The following is a 17,852-nucleotide window of genomic DNA, read 5'->3' on the forward strand; positions in this document are numbered from 1 at the left end:
AAAATAATACAGTCAATGTAAAACAAATGAATAATCATTTAAAAACAAAATATAAAGAATAAAATTTACTCATAATCCCAGACATACACACTGTTAATATTACCTATACACACAAACATCATAAATCCCCACACATACTCTGAGAATGGTTTCTTTGAATGTAACAATAATAGCTAACATTTATTCAGTGCTTCCTGTGTTCCAGGCTTTGTTCTAAGTGCTTCATTTTATTATTTTACTCATTCCTACAGCAACCTTGTGAGGTCAGTTTTATCATCTCTGCTTAACAGATGAGGAAACTGAGGCACAGAGTGATTAACTAAACTCATTTGTATCACACACACATTACTTTGTAAAAAATACGACCACATACTTTGCATGCTGTTACATAAACCTAAATTCTTCCCCATGTCAATAATAAATGCTGATGTCATTTTAATGACTGCATAGTTTTCTGCTGTCTAGATAAACACTTGCCCAATCCCTCACTCTTGAACATTTGTTTCAATTTGGGGGTTACTTGTTTTGCTATTATAAACAACTCTGCACGGCCCTGTGAGGTCAATATTCCCGTCTCCATTTTACAAATGAACACAAGGAAGTTCACAAAGTTAAACAGCCTGCCCAAGGCAACACAGTTGTCAGCCGAATAGCCGGAACATTCTAGCACTCTGACTACTACTGTGCATTAGCTCTTTCCACTCTCCTGCCAGCTCCTTAAAGCACTGACACTCTAATGACCCAGAGAGGTTGTCAGCAACTACAGTTAAGAGGCAGAATGAAATCAATCCTCTCTAAAACTAAAGAAATAGCGGTATAGGCTGAAAAATGTTCTCCCTTCACCCCCCAGAATATGCCTCCATCCTCATCTCTGGAATTGCAAATGTTACCTTATGGTGAAAGGGTCTTTCCATGTGTGATTGAGTCAAGGGTCCTGGGATGTGGAGATCACCCTGGATTATCCAGGTGGCCCCTAAATGCCACCACAAATGACCTTAGAAGAAAGAGGCAAAAGGAGATTTGACAAAGCTGGAAAGAGGAGAATGCCATGTGATCACAGAGGCAGAGACGGGGGGGGGGGGCGATGTAGCCACAACCTAAGGAATGCTGGCAGCGACCAGAGCTGAGAGAGGTAAGGAAGGGATCTTTCCCTTACACTCTCCAGCGGGAGTGCAGCCCAGTGGTATTTATTTTGGACTTCTGGCCTCCAGAATTCTATGAAAATAAATCTGTTGCTTTAAGCCCCCCAGTCTGTGGTAATTTGTTACAGCAGCCACAGGAAACCAGTACAACCAGGAGGAGGCGGTTAGCCTGCAGAAGGAGCAATTTGAGGCAAATCGGGCAGGATGGCCATTAGACCTAGGCCCTGCAGGAGAGACAGGATTCCCTTTAGGAGGGAAGGGCTGGGGGTGGGGTGGGGGTGTACTGCAGGAAGGAAGAGTCAGCCTCAGCAAAGGCGTGGACGGGAGAAAACATCGCGTGCATCTGGGAAACAGCAATGATCTGGCGTGGTGAGAACACAGGCCACAGGAAGAGATGTGGTGGGAGAAGAGATTCGAAGGGGGTACAGGCGCCTTACTGGTGGACAGGAAGGAAGGCGCGTGAAGGCCCGCTTGGAAATCTGGTGCAAATTTACAGTAACGTGGGGCCAATGCAGGTAGAGCTGGTACTTTTTACGGGTTTGAGGATTTTATAATTTTCCCTCATCCTCTCCTGAGAGGCAATAGAGTGGTGGTCAACTTCTAGCTATTTCAAGATCGGAAGTTTTTTGCTCACTGTCAAGATGGTCCACCCTGACTTGTTAAACCCCTAGGGACACACAGACAAAATGCTGCCTAAATGATTTCTCCAGGGAGGCAGCAAGAAATGTGACGGTGGGGTAGACCGGCTCAGCTCCACCTGGTGTCAACCAGGAGGGTGCTCCTGCTCCCTAGCAAAGTGACTCTTGAGATGTACCTGGGCGCTTAAAACGGGTGTGGTTTCTGCCAAGTATTACCCCAGCAAAGCAAAGTCCTGCATTAAACTGAGCTACAGGAACTTTGTCTCTCATGCGGAAGGCTTCACTTCTGAAAGGTCTACTAAGCCAAAGGCCTCTCTTTCCCAACTCACCCCAGCAGGAAAAACAAAGTGACGTAAACTGGGCTCTGTAGCTGTAATGCTATCATTTCTTAAACTCTTCATTCCGATTTCATAATTCTCCAGATAGAACCTCCACTTCTTTTAGTTGGAACCCAATCCAAACCCAGGACATTTTAGGGGACAACCTTGCCAGATACGTAGCTCCATGACATTCCCTTGGCATCCAGGCCATTGGACTTCCAGAAAAGGCACCCAGCCATCACTAGCTCAGGCCTTTGGAATTTTCCATCCTTGGCTAAAGAAAAGGTTAAAAAAAACAAACCATGGCTCTGTCCCATGGACAACACTTTCTGACCAAACACTGAGGAGAGAGGGAAGGAAGAGGTGAGGGAAAAGATGAGAAGGGAAGAATGGGAGTGTGCCCACAGTAGAATGCAGTGCCCCAGCTCACGGAGGAAGGGAGAAAAGGGCTGGCTATGGGAGAGTAATGGTGGGAGGGCTGGACCAGGGAGCCACATGTACAGAAGACTTTCCTGGAAGGTGGCCGCACACAGAGAGATGAACACCACGAGCAGCAGCTGAAGAACATCAGAATGAGAGGACAACAGTTAGTGGGTAGTAGAAAGGGGAAGAAAGCAACTCTGTAGGGAGAGGACATCACTAAGAGGAAGCCAGCCCCAGTGGGGGCCACACTCTGAGAGTCTCAAGGGCCCAGAGGGGCAGCCTCCAATAGCTACCATTCCTGTCCAGCCGGTTTTGCTGCCTGAGGAAAGATGAGTTTGGGAACAGGTGAGATGCTGCGAAGACGATGGAGTAGGGCAGGCCGAGCTGGCACCTGAGTCCCCCCACCCTTAGCTCTCAAAAGAAATACGGCCTCTACAGCTTTCCAGTGGCCACAAGTCTCTGACCTCCATCTAAGTTGGAGAACTGGGCTCCAGTCAGCATCTGCAGTGGAGAACTGCACACAAGTATTCTCTACATTCCTTAATTAATTGCTTTGGGGTCTTGATTTATGCAAGCTGACAATGTGTACTGCCCTCCATCCCCTGAATCAATGTCTACTCCCATTTATTATTTGTCCCAGACAGAACTGTTCCATTTATCTAGTACAATTTCTAAAGGGTTTGATTTCTTCCTGTCTGAATCTAAAAATATACTGCTACCCTCATTAAATATCGTTAATATTTTAATCTCTGATCTCTTGGTCTATTATAATGGAACACACACAAAGAAAAACCCTTCCTTTCATCTTAACTCTTGTTTAATCCTTTAGTTTCCTCAGACTAAGTCCTTGTCTTGCTTCCCCACCCCCACCACCTTGTCCTAAATAGATTTACTCCATTAAAAAGAAATCAGTAGAAATAGATTTTCTGCTTCTCTTTAATTCAAGCACCAGTTCTAAAAGCATTTCCTTTGGGATTTTAGCATGAACTGAAGGAAAATAACTATCTTTTCCCTCAGCAAAGGCAGCTATCTCCCACAGCTCAGCACAGCTCGCTCTCTCTCTTTCTCTCTCTCCCTGTCCAACAACACCCTTGGTTTCTAGTTCCTTCTGGTATATACCACAGCCCCAGATGTTCCCGAGCTCTAAGACGTCAATCCTGTCACGCACCTCAGCGCCTGAATGCTTACTACCCAAAAGCTATGAAGGTCAGATGAGGGCCAGTAAAAAAGAAAGCAACAGATCAGTAAAATAATATGAAATATAATATAATAGGCCAGGTTGAAGGGAAAAGAGTCTATAATTTGGAGAAAATGAACACAAGTTTCTAGAGATTTAAATAGGACTACAGTTAATACCCTTTCGCATTTTATGGATTAGAGATGAATAGTATATATTTTTTATTTATAGAAAAAAAAATTAAGATAATTCCATTGAAAACACATCAGAATTTTTAAAAATTGAGACGGCTTATAAAGAGAATTGAACTGTTTTCATATTGAGACAGGGAAAAGGGAAAATGGAACTGGACAAAGTGAAGATAGTTAATGTGTATTTTGTTTCTACAGATTTTTACACACTATCTGGGAGACTCCCAACCTTTCACATAATAATTTTCAGTGCATTACAGCCAGGTCAGCTATCCAAGGGCCTGAAAAAAGACAGGCCAGGCCTCAGAGAAGTACTGCTATGGCCAATTAGCATTGATTTAAAAATGGAACGTAAGCCACGTCCAGGATAGAGTGCTTCTTCAGGGCAGTCAAGCTCTCTGCCATCAGCTCATCATGGACATTATATAGATTGGCCAATGCAAATGGGATCGGCCAGGAAGCTTTTGTGATAAGTATCTCTCTGAGGACAGTCACTGGATTTGGTGAAGAGAGGAAGTTTTCATTTCTCTCATTTGAAACCCTCATGAAACCAGAAGGAATCAGAGAGATTTTCCAGGCCAGAATTCTCTCAATTGAAACAAACCATCGTGAAACCAGAAGGGATCAGAGAGATTTTCCAGGCCTTCCCTCTGCTTCTCTAATCATATGTTTTAGAAATCCATCTCTGGGAAAGTGTCCTGCAATTACCTTGGAAATGCAAGAAGGCCATGCCCGGCCTAACTTGACCTTCAGGATGGGCAAAGTGTCTCCCGCACAGGACGCATGAGCAGTGTCTTGGGGCCTGCCTGCCAAAGTGGTATTCTCTGTGACGTGAAACCATCCCTTGCTCTTTTAAACACACACACTTGCCTCACAACCCTTACCTCTTTACTGTTTTCATCAGCTGAGGGTGGAAAATTCCATAGGCCCAAGCTGGCTAAGTGCCTACTAAGCGTCTGGCCAGCTCGTATCCTGAAACACCTCAAGTCTGAAAGCAGTGCCCACTTACAAGAACTCCAGACTGAGGGAGTTCTGTGGGGGGAAAAAAATGTTCTAATTATGAAGAATTTAAGAAAACATCCAAATTGAAATTGCAGACTGCGAGCCTGTATTGCTTTCTTTCAGCCAAAATTCTCAAAAGGGATTGTGCTTCCTGATTCTAATTCTGTGAAGACTTCCGCACCTGGCTAACAGTTTGCCAGTCTATCAGATCCCTGTTCCTCCGCCACCCTAACATCGGTATCCGGGCTTAGAACTCAGCTGAGTCCAGAATTCCACGTTTCCCCCAGCAACGCCCATGCGGCAGGCAGAACAGTGTTTACCAAAGATGTCCACATCTTGATCCCTGGAACCTGTGATATGTTCCCTTACATGGCAAAGGGGGCTCTGCAGCGGTGACTCAGTTAAGGACTCTGAGATGCACAGATGATCCTGGATTATCCAGGCAGGACCAGTGTGGTCATAAGGGTGCTTGGTTCTCAGGGAAGGAGGGAGGTGGAAGAGTTGGAATCAGATGTGACGACACGAGCAGTGTCAGGGTGACATGACGGGGAAAAGGCCTGACCAGCCACTGTGGACCTGAAGATGGAGGAACGGGCCATGAGCCAAGGAATGCAGGCGGCCTCTAGAAGCTAGAAAAGGTGAGGTAATGGACTCTCCCCTAGAGCCTCTGTAGAACCTCCAGAACTGTGAGATGACAAATCTGTGTTGTTTTGAGACACTAAGTTTGTGGCAATTTGTTAACAGCAGCCATAGAAAACTAATGGGCCATGCATCTAGACCAACCCTTGGCAGGGCCACCGGCTGGACCTCCTCAGCCCAGCACTCTGACTCCTCTGAGTTCTCTAAGCAGATTCACCCCTTCAGTCCGCACTCCCACTGTGCTGAGCTCAAGCTGTTTTACGATCAACGTGTGGGTAGAGCAGCCCTCCCCAGGACCAGCAGCAAGACCAGAACTTTCTAGAGGAACTGGGCAACTGGCTGGAAAACCAAAGCAGGGGGTTAGATACAGGGGAGGGGGTCAAGACAAGGACACCACGACTGGGACAGTGACATAAGGGAATAAGGAGGAAGATAAAAACCGGAAGGATAAAATTTCCGGTCACTATCCGGAAATGGATGGTAAAGATAGGGCAGAAGAGCAGTCTATAGGACTTGAGGCCCAGAACCCGAGCTCTGAATCAAGAGTCTTCTGCTGTCCCCTGCTTAGGCCCAGGCTGGTCTCTTGAGCCTGGAATCATCATGCTTTGGACACTGCAGTGGCTTCAGCTGCATGCAGAGACAGGAGAGAAGGAAGCAGGGAGACAGCCAGGCTTCAGTTACAGAACTGAATCGAGAAGCCTTATGGGATTCTCTTCTGGCTCTCTTGGTGAGAAACTCTGCCAGACCGTTTCACTTGGAAGGGGCAGGCAGAGGCAAAGTTCCTCTGCAAGCAGTCATGACAGTCACTGGTCAGGGAGGAGCAACTGTCCCCTTGGGTCAGGTTAGCAGTGCTCCACAAGCAACAGAGCATGACTAAATGCTGCTGGGCAGAGGGGGGAGCTATTCCTATGAGCTTGCAAATAATGATTGAATTCAACCTTTCCAACAGTTGATTCAGAGCCTTCTGGACTTCAGTTACTTCTTGGTGGTAAGTTAGGCACCTTGAGAAGGTGGCATTCCCTCCTTCAAGTCTCTAGGAAACCATTTAATGTGCTGAAGCATTAGGAACTTGTTGACCTATGAAAATAAACTGGTTATGCCAACAGCACTCTACCGCTCACTGTGAACACTGAAACCAGGTCCTGCAAGGCATACAGCTGGCAGTTTCTCAAGCGGGAAAACTAAGCTAATATAAACGGCATGGAGAGACATATATACGTTGTTATTTTTGGACAGCACTAACCCACTCGAAAAAAATCATAAAAACGGTTCCATGAAAGTGATGCCAGGTACCTCTGCAGAGCCAGTGTTCTGGAGATTTTTTTTTTCCAATGGAGTTATTCAAACAGCAGGGAAACCAAGAGCGGCCAATTGCAAACAGTTCTCAAGAATCCTCAGGCTTACTTTGGCAAAGAAAAAAATCTATATTGACCTTGCCCACATTGCTCAGTAACAACCCCACCCCTCTTGTTTTTTCTTTGGTCCTCACCTCCCGCTGAAGAGACCTAAGCTTCTGCAGAAATAAACACTGCTTCCCAATAGAAAGAGATCATCACCAAAGCCACATAAAAAGAACTTCCGCCACCTGATTTGCTGCAGAATCTGGCCCAGGAGCTAGGGGTTCTTCACCTGATTCCTCCAAAAGGACTCGAGGCACCTGGAGTTCATTTCCCGTTCTGTCATTTCGTAAATATGGATGACTACAGCCTGCCTCACTTGAAACCATGCCTCTTTTCCCCACGTGCAGAAGGGGGTGGAGGGAGGGGGAGACACCAGTGCAGTGTTTAACAGTGATCTGCAAGAATATGCGAGGTCAGACACCTAACAGCATTTTTAACTCTTCATAAGAGTGGGGCCATCAAAATACAGGGTCTTGTCATCATCTTAAGAACATTGTATACAAATGTATTCCCTAGCCTCCTGACACACTTCACTGCAACACTTCAAATAAAGATGTTCTGTCTCAGAGGCTTGGAAGAACACTTGACTTCTTAGTTACATCTCCCCCAGTGAAATATTTCAGTCAGTAGGGAAGGCAACATGATGGGATGCTGAAGTAACAGAGCACCTTCAAACCTTTCTCAGCAGCTTGAAACATACGCAGCCCAACACAAGCTGTCTCAAGAAAAGCAAAAATACAACTTCTTGTGAGTGATAAACTCAATGGACAATAAAAACAAGGTGAAGAATTGCAGGAAATCATTAATAGCAAATTTGGGCGTGACTGTGTGAGGTCATACATAAGACAATAAAGCACATGTCCCTGGAACAGCTGGCTTATTTTCCACAATATCAACTCTGCTGGAAACCTGTACACATGATTCCTAACAGAACTTATTCTGCTACCACAAAACCAGAATAGCCAAATATAAAAGTACATTAATTTCTTAGGAGACCTTTAAGCTTTAAAATTTTTTCCACTCAAATACACGTTTCCAAAATAGATCTTTAAAAAGGTATCTGAACTTCAATATTCGCTTGATTCCTTTAAAAAATGCTGTAATAAACACAGAGAAGACAAGTAGTGAATCTACAACATCTTACTACACTGATGGACAGTGACTATAATGGGGTTTGTGGGGGGCACTTGGTGAAGGGGGGACCCTACTAAACATAATGTTCTTCATGTCATTGTAGAGTAATGATAACAAAAAAAAAAAAAAGGCAGAAGTGGGAAAGAAAAAAAAAATGCTGCGATAACCCCTATGTTTATCGCAGCACTATTTACAATAGCCAAGAAATGGAAGCAACCTAAATGTCCATCAGTAGATGAATGGATAAAGAAGAGGTGGTACATACACACAATGGAATATTATTCAGCCATAAGAAGAAAACAAATCCTACCATTTGCAACAACATGGATGGAGCTAGAGGGTATTATGCTCAGTGAAATAAGCCAGGCAGAGAAAGACAAGTATCAAATGATTTCACTCATCTGTGGAGTATAAGAATAAAGGAAAACCGAAGGAACAAAACAGCAGCAGAATCATAGAACCCAAGAATGGACTAACAGTTACCAAAGGGAAAGGGACTGAGGAGGATGGGTGGGAAGGGAGGGATAAGAGAGGGGTGGGAAGCAAGGGGGTATTACGATTAGCATGTATAATTAGCATGTAGGGGGAGGCATGGGGAGGGCTGTGCAACACAGGGAAGACAAGTAGTGATTCTACGCTGATGGATAGTGACTGTAATGGGGTGTGGGGGGGGGGTACTTGGTGAAGGGGGGAGCCTAGTAAACATAATGTTCTTCATGTAATTGTAGATTAATGATAACAAAATTTTTAAAAATGCTGCACTATCGACTTGATTCTCGAAAGTGAGGATTAATGAGTGTAAGGGATGTCAGTAAAGTTTTGACAGGGATAGCAAAGAGCGTTGAAGTTCTACATTTCCATACAGAGCCCAATTCTCCTCTATCCATCCCTTTGCATAAACCCACCCTGAACAGCCTGTCACAAAGGTGAGTGCTTCTGCCAAGGGCCCTGCATGCACATTCCCCAGACTGGAGGCCCTTCCCTTGTCCACCGTAAGATGCCTGGGAATAGTAATGAGAGCCACCAGTCATGAGTGCTTTCCATGTGTCAAGCCCTGCTCTAAGGGCTTCCCGTGCAAAACTCGTTTAAGCCTTTCAACAAGCCCTTGACTTGAGAGGATGATCAAGACACAGGAAGGTTAAATAACGGGCACAAGGTCACTGAGCTAGTAAGTAGCTGAGTCGAACTTTGAACCTGTGCTACGTCCTACCAGGGCCCACTTGTAACCACTCCGCTCTGACAAGCATGAGCTTCTAGGCAGTGGAGCTAACTGAGCCTGGCTCGTTGCCCCAGTTACTGATCTGGGAGCCTTCAGGGTAGGGCCCCGCAAGAATCATGGCATCTGGCTCTAGGCTGACACAGGCACAAGCCCCTCTGCACTCCTGTCAAAAGCTCAAGGGCACCAAGAGATCTAAATCCCAAAGAGGTATGTGTCATAAAGTCACCATTAGGTTTTACAGAAAAGGCGAAATGGTTCTAGCTCCTTCTCCCTCGTGTGGTTTCTGGCCTCCCCTTCCATGTTAATAAGAGCTAATCATTTTCAACATGCCTTACTGGCCATCCTGTATCTCAGCAGAAAGCAAAACCAGGTAGGTTCCTGACTCCTCTGAACTGAATTCCAACAGATAGGCAAGGGGGCTTCCTGAGGTTGGGGCACTGGGGATTTTGGAAGGTGGCAAGCACTTCTTATAGTCCATAGAGGTCTCAGAAAAGAATGGCAAGGAGAGCTACACGTGGCTGCTATATACAAATTTCTCAGTGTTAAGTTACTAATCATTTACTTTCTCCATTCCCATAAAAAATAAAAAAAATTAAAAAGAAGCCTCTGTGGTCAAATGTGGGAAATGCCATAGAGATTAACACTGCTCATCAGCGAAGACCTATTTAACATTGTTGAAGCCAAAAAGAACCAAACTCCGGAAAAACATTAAGGATCATGAAAAAGAGCGTGGGGTGTGGGGGTGGGGTGTGAGTGCAGATGATGAACTAACTGAACTTGCAAGGCAGAACCACCAGTCTCCTGCCCTGTGCTTCTATCTTGTCTATTTCCGTTATTTGCATACATCTAATCTCCCTTCCTGCCAGTGAGTTACTTACAGGCAGGAAACATCCTATTCGCCTGCCTCAGTCACCTGGGGAAGGAGGCCTATGGGCCTCGCAGCCCCAACTGCTTGAACCCTGGCAGGTCGAGCTGCCCGGGGGGTGACCTAACTTCCCAGAGCCACTCTAACTGGAAGTCTGGGGCTGGCCTCCAAGCCCATTCCTCCCAGCCCTGCCTCCCACTTCCCAAATCACCCCCAAAGGTGCAAACCTCTTTAATCAGCTAATCTCGCCTACAATCTCATCTCATCTGGGTCAGCTCAGTCCCTGGCTCTTCCTCCCTTTCCTGATTCCATTTGGAACACTTTCTTCTCCCCCAAGAACCCTAATCTTTTGCCGAAACAACAACACTACACTACATGCTTAGCCTCTCCCTAGAATGTTCTCTGCAAGCACCCTGCTTCACTGAAACCTAGCTCTGCCCCGCCAACCCTCTCGAGAGTTGGGGTTGCTCATTTTCTTTTCCCTTTCTCTATCACCAAACAAACTTCCCCTGCTGTTCACCCAAACTGAGAAGCCTCAGTCGTCTTGACTCCATCTCCAATCTCTCTCCCTTCCACTTCTTCCTCCCCCATACTCTCCCTTCAAAAATCACCAAATCCTGTCGATATTATCAGTGAAACAAACATCTCCTACGTCTTCACCCTTATCTCCATTCTCACTGCCTTAGTTAAAGCCTTCGTTATCTCTGTCCAGAACTGTGTAACTATATTTTAACTAGTTACCCAGCCTCCCAACACCTTATCCATCCAATATATTGTTGCCAGCGTATTACCTGCTGGGTACCAACAGCATTCCAGGCACTGTGGGAGGCACTGGGAATAGAGATGAATACACAGTCCCTGACTTCTTGACCCATGTCCAGAATGGGTAAGAAACCCCATCTCCTCCACTGGGTTTTGTGATAGACCCTTCTAGAACACTTTTTCCCCCCCACCAGATCTCTTTCTTTAAGCTTTACGAATCACTTTATACATCAGACACTTTCCACATATTACCTTCTTTAATCCTCACAAGAACTCCGCTAAGTAGGTAGAGCTGTTCATCCCCATTTCACAGATGAGGAAAATGAGATCTGGCTACTTGCCTTAGTTCACAGTGTAAGCAGGTGACAGAGGTCCGATTCAAGCCCAGGGCTCTGCCTCTCGAATTCAAGGATACTGCAACCTTGGAAGAGACCCCGAATAGGGTGACACTGATCAGGGAAGAATCCTGAAACCAAGTCATGTGAAGAATGAAGGCTCTTTGGCTTTGTGAAGAGTGGCTTTAAAAATGACATGGTGACTGCCTCCAAATATTTGAAGGGTTGTCATGTGAAAGAGGAAGCGAACATATTCTGTGTGGATCCAAACTGCAGAGCTAGGCCTGGCTGGTGGTAAACTTACGGAGCCCAAGTCCATGAACCTTTTCTAACAGAGTGGTCTAATAGGCAGGGAGTGTTTAAGGAGAAACTAAATAACCGTTTGTCAGGGGCCCCTGCCTTGGGTGGGCAAGAGGTCTAGATCAGTGCTTCTGTGCACATCAGAATCACCTTGGGTAGTTTTTAAAAATACATTAAAAATGCCTGGCCCCAAGATTTTATACAGGATCTTGCGCAAATTATGTCTATTTCATTCAAAGTATAATGGAAAGCCACTGGAGGCCTGAAACAGGAACAAAATTCCAATTTACATTTTTTTTTTAATTTATGAAGCTGCTTTGTGAACAACAGACTATAGGATTAAAGAAAAACAATGCAGAACCAATGAGAGCGCACTAAAATTATTTGATTCTTAACCCAGAATATTTTTTCAATAAAAAAGTCAGTCCAGAATTTAAAAAAAAAAAATGCCTGGCCCCACCCCAGACTTATCAAAACAGAATCTTGGGGGTGGAGATGGTTATTGCAAGAATTACAAATAAGGAAATCAGTCTGTAAGAAGGTTCTCTCAAACCCTCAAAAGAACACAAATGGCTACTCAACATAATGAAAAACTGTCCAAGAATAATCAAAGAAATGCAAATTAGAACAGAGATGTACTATTTATCAGATGACAAAGATTTAAAAATATTAATAAATAACCAGTGTTGGGATGGAAGATGGGAAATAAACACTTTCCATATTCTGATGAAAGAGTAAATAGTAACAACTTTCTGCAGAGCAATTTAGCAGCATGTGTAAGAGGGGTTTTCAATATTCAAAATGTTTGAGCAAGCAATTCCAATGCCAGAAATTTATCCTAAAAGGACAATCTGGCAAGTTTGAAAATGTCTGCTCAAAGATGTTCATTCAGTTCATGTTTATACCAGCGCTGCCCTAAAGGATTTTCTGCAGTGATGGAGATGGTCCTTATCTGTGCAGTCCTGTGTAGTACACATGTGGCTATTGAGCCCTTGAACTGTGGCAAATGCAGGTTAGGAGCTGATTTTTGTAATTAACTTACACTTAGATGTAAATCACCATAGGTGGCTAATAGCTACTGTACTGGACAACTCATATTTATACCACCACAAAACTAGAAATTCTCAAAACAGCAAACAATAAAGGATGATTACCTATGGTACACCCACAGTGGAATTTCTGGCAGTCATTCCAAATGATCATGCAGATTTATATTTTTGATATGAAGAAATGTTCCTAAGATCTTGGTAAGTGAAATCATTTAAGCTTGTGATATATTTCTTCAATCCATGTCTTCATACACATATACACACACACACAAAGACAGAAGTTTCAACATATATACATTAGAATGTTAACAGAGTCCCTCTGAATATATGATAATTGTTTGTTTTTCTAACTTTTCTACAACAAACATGCATTTATTACATAATAAAGCAATAAGCATTGTTTTAGAAGGCTTACTGATGATGGGAAAAGAATCAACCCAGAAAATTTGTTTAACATGTTCATCGTAGGAAACAAATTCTACTATTTGGTGCTTCAAAGAGGGATCAGTGAGGTGGCCTCTGGTTTCACAGTCAGTAAACTCTGCAGTGCGCTTTTGGGACAGATCCTCCAGGAATGACTTGCCCTGGGGGTTTCCTAACCTGGAGAAGCGAACAGGAGTAGTGCCTCTCAGTTCATTCAGAGCAGAGCTAAGTCTGAGAACTGGAAACGCTTGGCTTTATTCCACCGTGTTGCTTTGTCCTATATTAAGAACCTTCCACAAATTCCCCTGGGAAGAGGGAGCGGAGCAGGGGAGCTGATTCATTTTCAGGCCTTCCCTAAATGTGAACCTCAAGAACATTCCACGCAAAGCTAGGTGTGTGTGGCAGGTAGGGGGCGTCCACAGCTGCACACGGTTTTCAGCCATTCTCAGCTTTTGGAGAGCTTTTCTCTACTAGAGTTACATGAAATCTGGTCGGGGCCAGCCAGGGAGTGATGTACGCACCGTCCTGCCTCAAGGGGCTAAACCCGTAATATCTAGCAACGCTTTCCTGATCCTTTGGTGCACAAGGAATTGAGGGTAAGTTCAGCAGCAGCAAAACAGTATTTAAACACCTACAAGATGACTTTCCCAAGCTGACACAATGACTCCTCTTAAGAGCAGCCAGAATACAACAGGTGTTATCAAATGCCTTTGTTCCCCTTGAGTTACAAATAGCTATATTCTGAACTGTAACAAAAACAGCAGGAAAACTCTGCATGTTAAATGTGTGTATACGTAAACACCTGTTGATCACATACACTCTCAGTTATAATATTCCTCCCCAAACCTCTCTTGAGAGATCTCTGCCGGTGGTTAATTCTGTAATTATCCCTTTGCCTGGGTTAAAACCGACCGTAAAAATGCCAAACTTACCAGAAAAGGCAGCAATGAAGTAGGGTCTCTATCTGCTTCGTTACGTAGTTAATAAACCCGTGGAAGCACTAATATGTGAACAAAGGGTTGAACACACCACTACATGCTGTTTACAGCCCAGGCCTTCTGAATTTTTCAAACAGTGAGCAAAACTGAACAATGTTAACAACATGCCAGCAAAGGGTGTAATAGTAGAAAAAAAAAATCTAAACAGGAAATACCGTCTATTTCTCCACCTTGAAGGGTTTTCCAAGTTTTCCTGAGAGATGCAGCACATGAAAGCTTGTCCTGCTCCAGGAATTGCTCCATAGTAAAGTCCTATGGATATGGGACTGCATGTTCAAAGCCCTAATGTCAGTGTCCTGGGTTTATAGTAGCAAGTGTAACTCCCACCTCAGCTGTCCCTAATAAACACTTTGGGGCTTAAATCAGCAAAGAATCAGAAGTTATGGTGGCAGCTGCAACATGGTCCACTTGCTCTCCAACCACCCGTGGCTTTGCTAACTTTGGTTAACAGCTCTGTGTCAGAAAAGCAGGGGCCAAGAAAGAGAGCCTTTTAGGAGAATCCACTCCATTTAATGACTGTTTCCTTATTTATTAATTGAGTGAACTGCTCAAAAATAGCACTCACTAAAGTGCTATGAATAACCTAACATAGATTTGTGTACATAATCTGAATGTCCTACTGACAAATACATACACAGAGACCCAACCCAGGTGGGAACTAATGAAAGTCATCACATTCCCTTCTGATTACAGGGCACCTAACATTGTGTCTTGCACACAGTAGGGGCCCAACAGATACTGATTTAGATTCCTAGAATCTGTTCTCCACTCACAAAATCTCAAAGTGGATCACAGACCAGAGTAGTAAATAAATATCATTCCTGTGCCTTGCGTGGTAAAAATCTGTGGCCTCCGTCCCAAGTCAGCTAGGCAGGCAGTGGCTCCCAAAAGAGTCTCCCCCTCCTAACAGGTTTTCCAGCTTTGCCACAAAGTCACTGGTTAGGAAGGGTCAGGTGCACCTGTGCTACCCCAAATTATTTTTAAAACTAGAAATTTAGGCAAGAATGCTAATGTTAACTTTTTGCCGCCGAGGGTGGCAGGTCAGACGCTGGTCACATCCCAGTGGAGGTTTGCTGTGTCCCATTTATTCTCTTCAGGCCATCTGTCTGTCCACTTCACAGGCTCCCTTCACACGCTGTGGTAGAGGGCCAGCCACCAGTGCTGAAGCAAAGCTTGCTTTCTTCCTGAATTTAGGAAAGCAGTTCCTGTGCTCGGCGGACTGAATCACTTAATCATCACCCAAGACTAGAGCCCTGGTATAAATGCCCTGCAAACAGCTTGCCATCGTCCCTAAACTGGCTGTTGATGACAATCAAGGTTCCAATCTGACCCCAACAGGACCTCATTCTAAAGTCAGTGGGACACACAATAACCCAAGTCCATTAAAACAACATTAAAGGTATGGGTTTAGCTGTGCTGAACAGCGGGATTAAACTTTCAAGGATCCGGCCACAGAGAGAGAGATTTCTTTAAAGTCACTTGGCTTTGCACAGTTGTAGCTATTGAGGATCAGATCTTTATCTCAAAGGTACCTATTTTACCTTTGATCCTCCTCCAGAACTACCAGTAATGTGAACTTTCCCCACTGTTGGGATCAGGCCCCTAGCCTCCCTTTAATGTTGCTTTTATCGCAGATTCTACAAGATCAACAGAAAAATTACAAGGAAAAGCTGTTAAATTCCCTTCCGATGGTAAGTTGTTTTAACAAAAAGAGCCCACTCTTAAAGGGTGAAATTCAAACACGGCAGACGACACGCTCGCGGTAAGGAGAGGAAACGGAGACAAAAACGAGCGAGTAAAAACCCCCAAATCCAAAGTAACAAAACAAACGCTAATTAACCAGCCTGACTGCTTATTTAGGGTTCCCTTGCTAGTCCAGAAAACTGACGACGAGCGCCTCAAAAACAGGAGGAGCCAGTGCCCATTAGCACCCGTCCGCCTTCCTCCCGAGTCAGACAATCAAGATGGGGCTAAGAGTGCGATGGGAGAGCTCCCAGGGGGACAGAGCGCTTTCAAATCCCCATCCCCCAGCCCTGCCGGCTTGGAGGTACCCCTGGCCCTGGGCGGTGGGGCTGACTCCAGGTCCTCCATCCCTGGACTGGCACAAACCATCTTCCCCCAAACCCCACGGCCCCACCTCCTTGCCTCTGGAGCGCTCCAGGGTCCCTCGCCTGGCAGCGGCCGAGCCCTCACACACCTGCCCCGGAACCCCCTCCCTCCGCGGCAGCAGCACCCCTCACACACCCTTCACCTCCCTCTCCCCAGCAGCAGGAGGAAGTCGCTCGGCTTCCTCTGTTCTCCTCGCCCGCGGAGCTTGGGCACGCGGGGCTTTCTGGGTGGGGTTCTTTTTTGTGTGCACGGTGTGTGTGTGTGCTGTGTGTGTGTGTGTGTGTGCGCGCGCGCGCGCGAATGTGCCTGTGCAAAAGGCTCATCGCATCCTTCCGTCTGAGCTGCCTCAGGTGCCCGCGGGAGGGAATCGCGGTATTGTCGATCCCTGGTCCCCGCTCTTTGTGCCGCGTCTAGAGCAGCGCGAGGTCCGCTCTGTAGCTCACTCCCCCGGCCGGGGCTCCAATTCCCAGCGCCCGCCTCCAGCGCAGCCCTCCGAGCCCCCACGGCCCGTCGGCGTCCAGCAGGGCGCACGCCTCCCCGCGACCGGCAGCTGCGGCGCTGTCAGCGGGCGCCTGGGACTCGGACCCCAGCAAGCGGCGGCCAGGGCGAAAACTTCACGGAAGCGGAGAAAGCGAGCGCGTCGCGCACTAGGCGGCCGCCGCGAGCGCCGTTCAGGACCCGAGCCCCAGCGCGCGGGAAAGCCACCCGGTCGCTCCCGCCCGGAGCGCGTCCCCCAGGGCGCCGCGTCCCCCGGCCACTCACCAGCACCACGGAGCCCCGCACAGCCTCCGACACGCTCTGCCGGAGCTCGGCCGCCGTGCCGGGCTTGCTGAGCCGCTTGGTGAATTTGCGCACTTCGGCCATGGCAGCGGCGGGCGTACTCACTGCGCCGGGCCGGGGCGGCCGCGGCCGCTGCTGCTGCTACTGCTGCTCCCTCTGTTTACACGCCGGCCGACCGGCCACATCGCAGCTCGGCGGCGGCGCGGCTCCCGCTGCTCCTCCCTCCCTCCCGCTGCTCCTCCCTCGTTCCCTCCTTCCCTCCTTCCCTCCTCGGCTGGCTCGCCCCCTCCCCGTCCTGCCCCACGGCGGCGGCGGCGGCCTCTCCCTCCCCTGGAGAGCGAGCTTCGCTCGCGACCCGCCCGGGGCGGAGGGTGTGTCTGGAGAGGAAGGCTGTGTAGAGGGGGAGGGAGCACTGCGGGGGGAGAGGGGAAGCGAGGGTCACGAGGGAAGAGGGGGGAAGTGGCAATGGCTCGGGCTCCGCCCGCAGCTGAGGTGCTGGTGCAGCAGCATCCGGGAGGGGAGCTCTGGCTGCTTCATTTTGCGCGCGCGCGGTGGTGTGTGGGTGGGGTGGGGTGGGGTGGGGTGGTGTGTGTGTGTGTGTGTGTGTGCGCGCGCGTGCGTGCGTGTGTGCGTGCGTGTGTGTGTGTGTGTGTGTAGGTAGATAGGTGGTGGGTAACGAAATGTATCCAAGCGTGGGGCGTGCTCTACCCCAGTGCCCGTTTCCCGCCTCAGAGGTTGCAGTGCCCGCAGGAGGGCTGGGGACTCTCGTGTCCCCACACTCCGCAAGCCCCCAGGGCCGTGGCGGCGAGGGGCTGGGAGACTACGTGGGGCGGCCGCCTATTGTGTTCACGCCGGGAAGGGGTCGCGCGGTGTTGAAGGAGGACGGGCGGTTTTCTGGCAGGAGTGGCTCGCCAGGGTCCTCTCCTGACCACACACGGTTTCCTTA

The 17,852-nt window shown here is 47.1% G+C and overlaps 1 protein-coding gene across 3 annotated transcripts in view; it reads right to left on the reverse strand.

Annotated features, from left to right (window-relative positions):
• Positions 1-17,124, reverse strand: part of DOCK11 (dedicator of cytokinesis 11) — a 179,246-nt gene extending 162,122 nt beyond the window's left edge. For all 3 annotated transcript variants that reach the window (XM_057495238.1, XM_057495235.1, XM_057495232.1), the window contains exon 1: positions 16,889-17,124. In XM_057495238.1, the coding sequence (XP_057351221.1) occupies positions 16,889-16,990 (102 nt within the window). In that variant the 5' untranslated portion in view covers positions 16,991-17,124. The remainder of the gene's footprint in view (positions 1-16,888) is intronic.
• Between the last annotated feature and the right edge of the window lie 728 nt (positions 17,125-17,852).

The sequence above is a fragment of the Manis pentadactyla genome, chromosome X (assembly GCF_030020395.1).
Source record: "Manis pentadactyla isolate mManPen7 chromosome X, mManPen7.hap1, whole genome shotgun sequence".
Lineage (NCBI taxonomy): Eukaryota > Metazoa > Chordata > Mammalia > Pholidota > Manidae > Manis > Manis pentadactyla.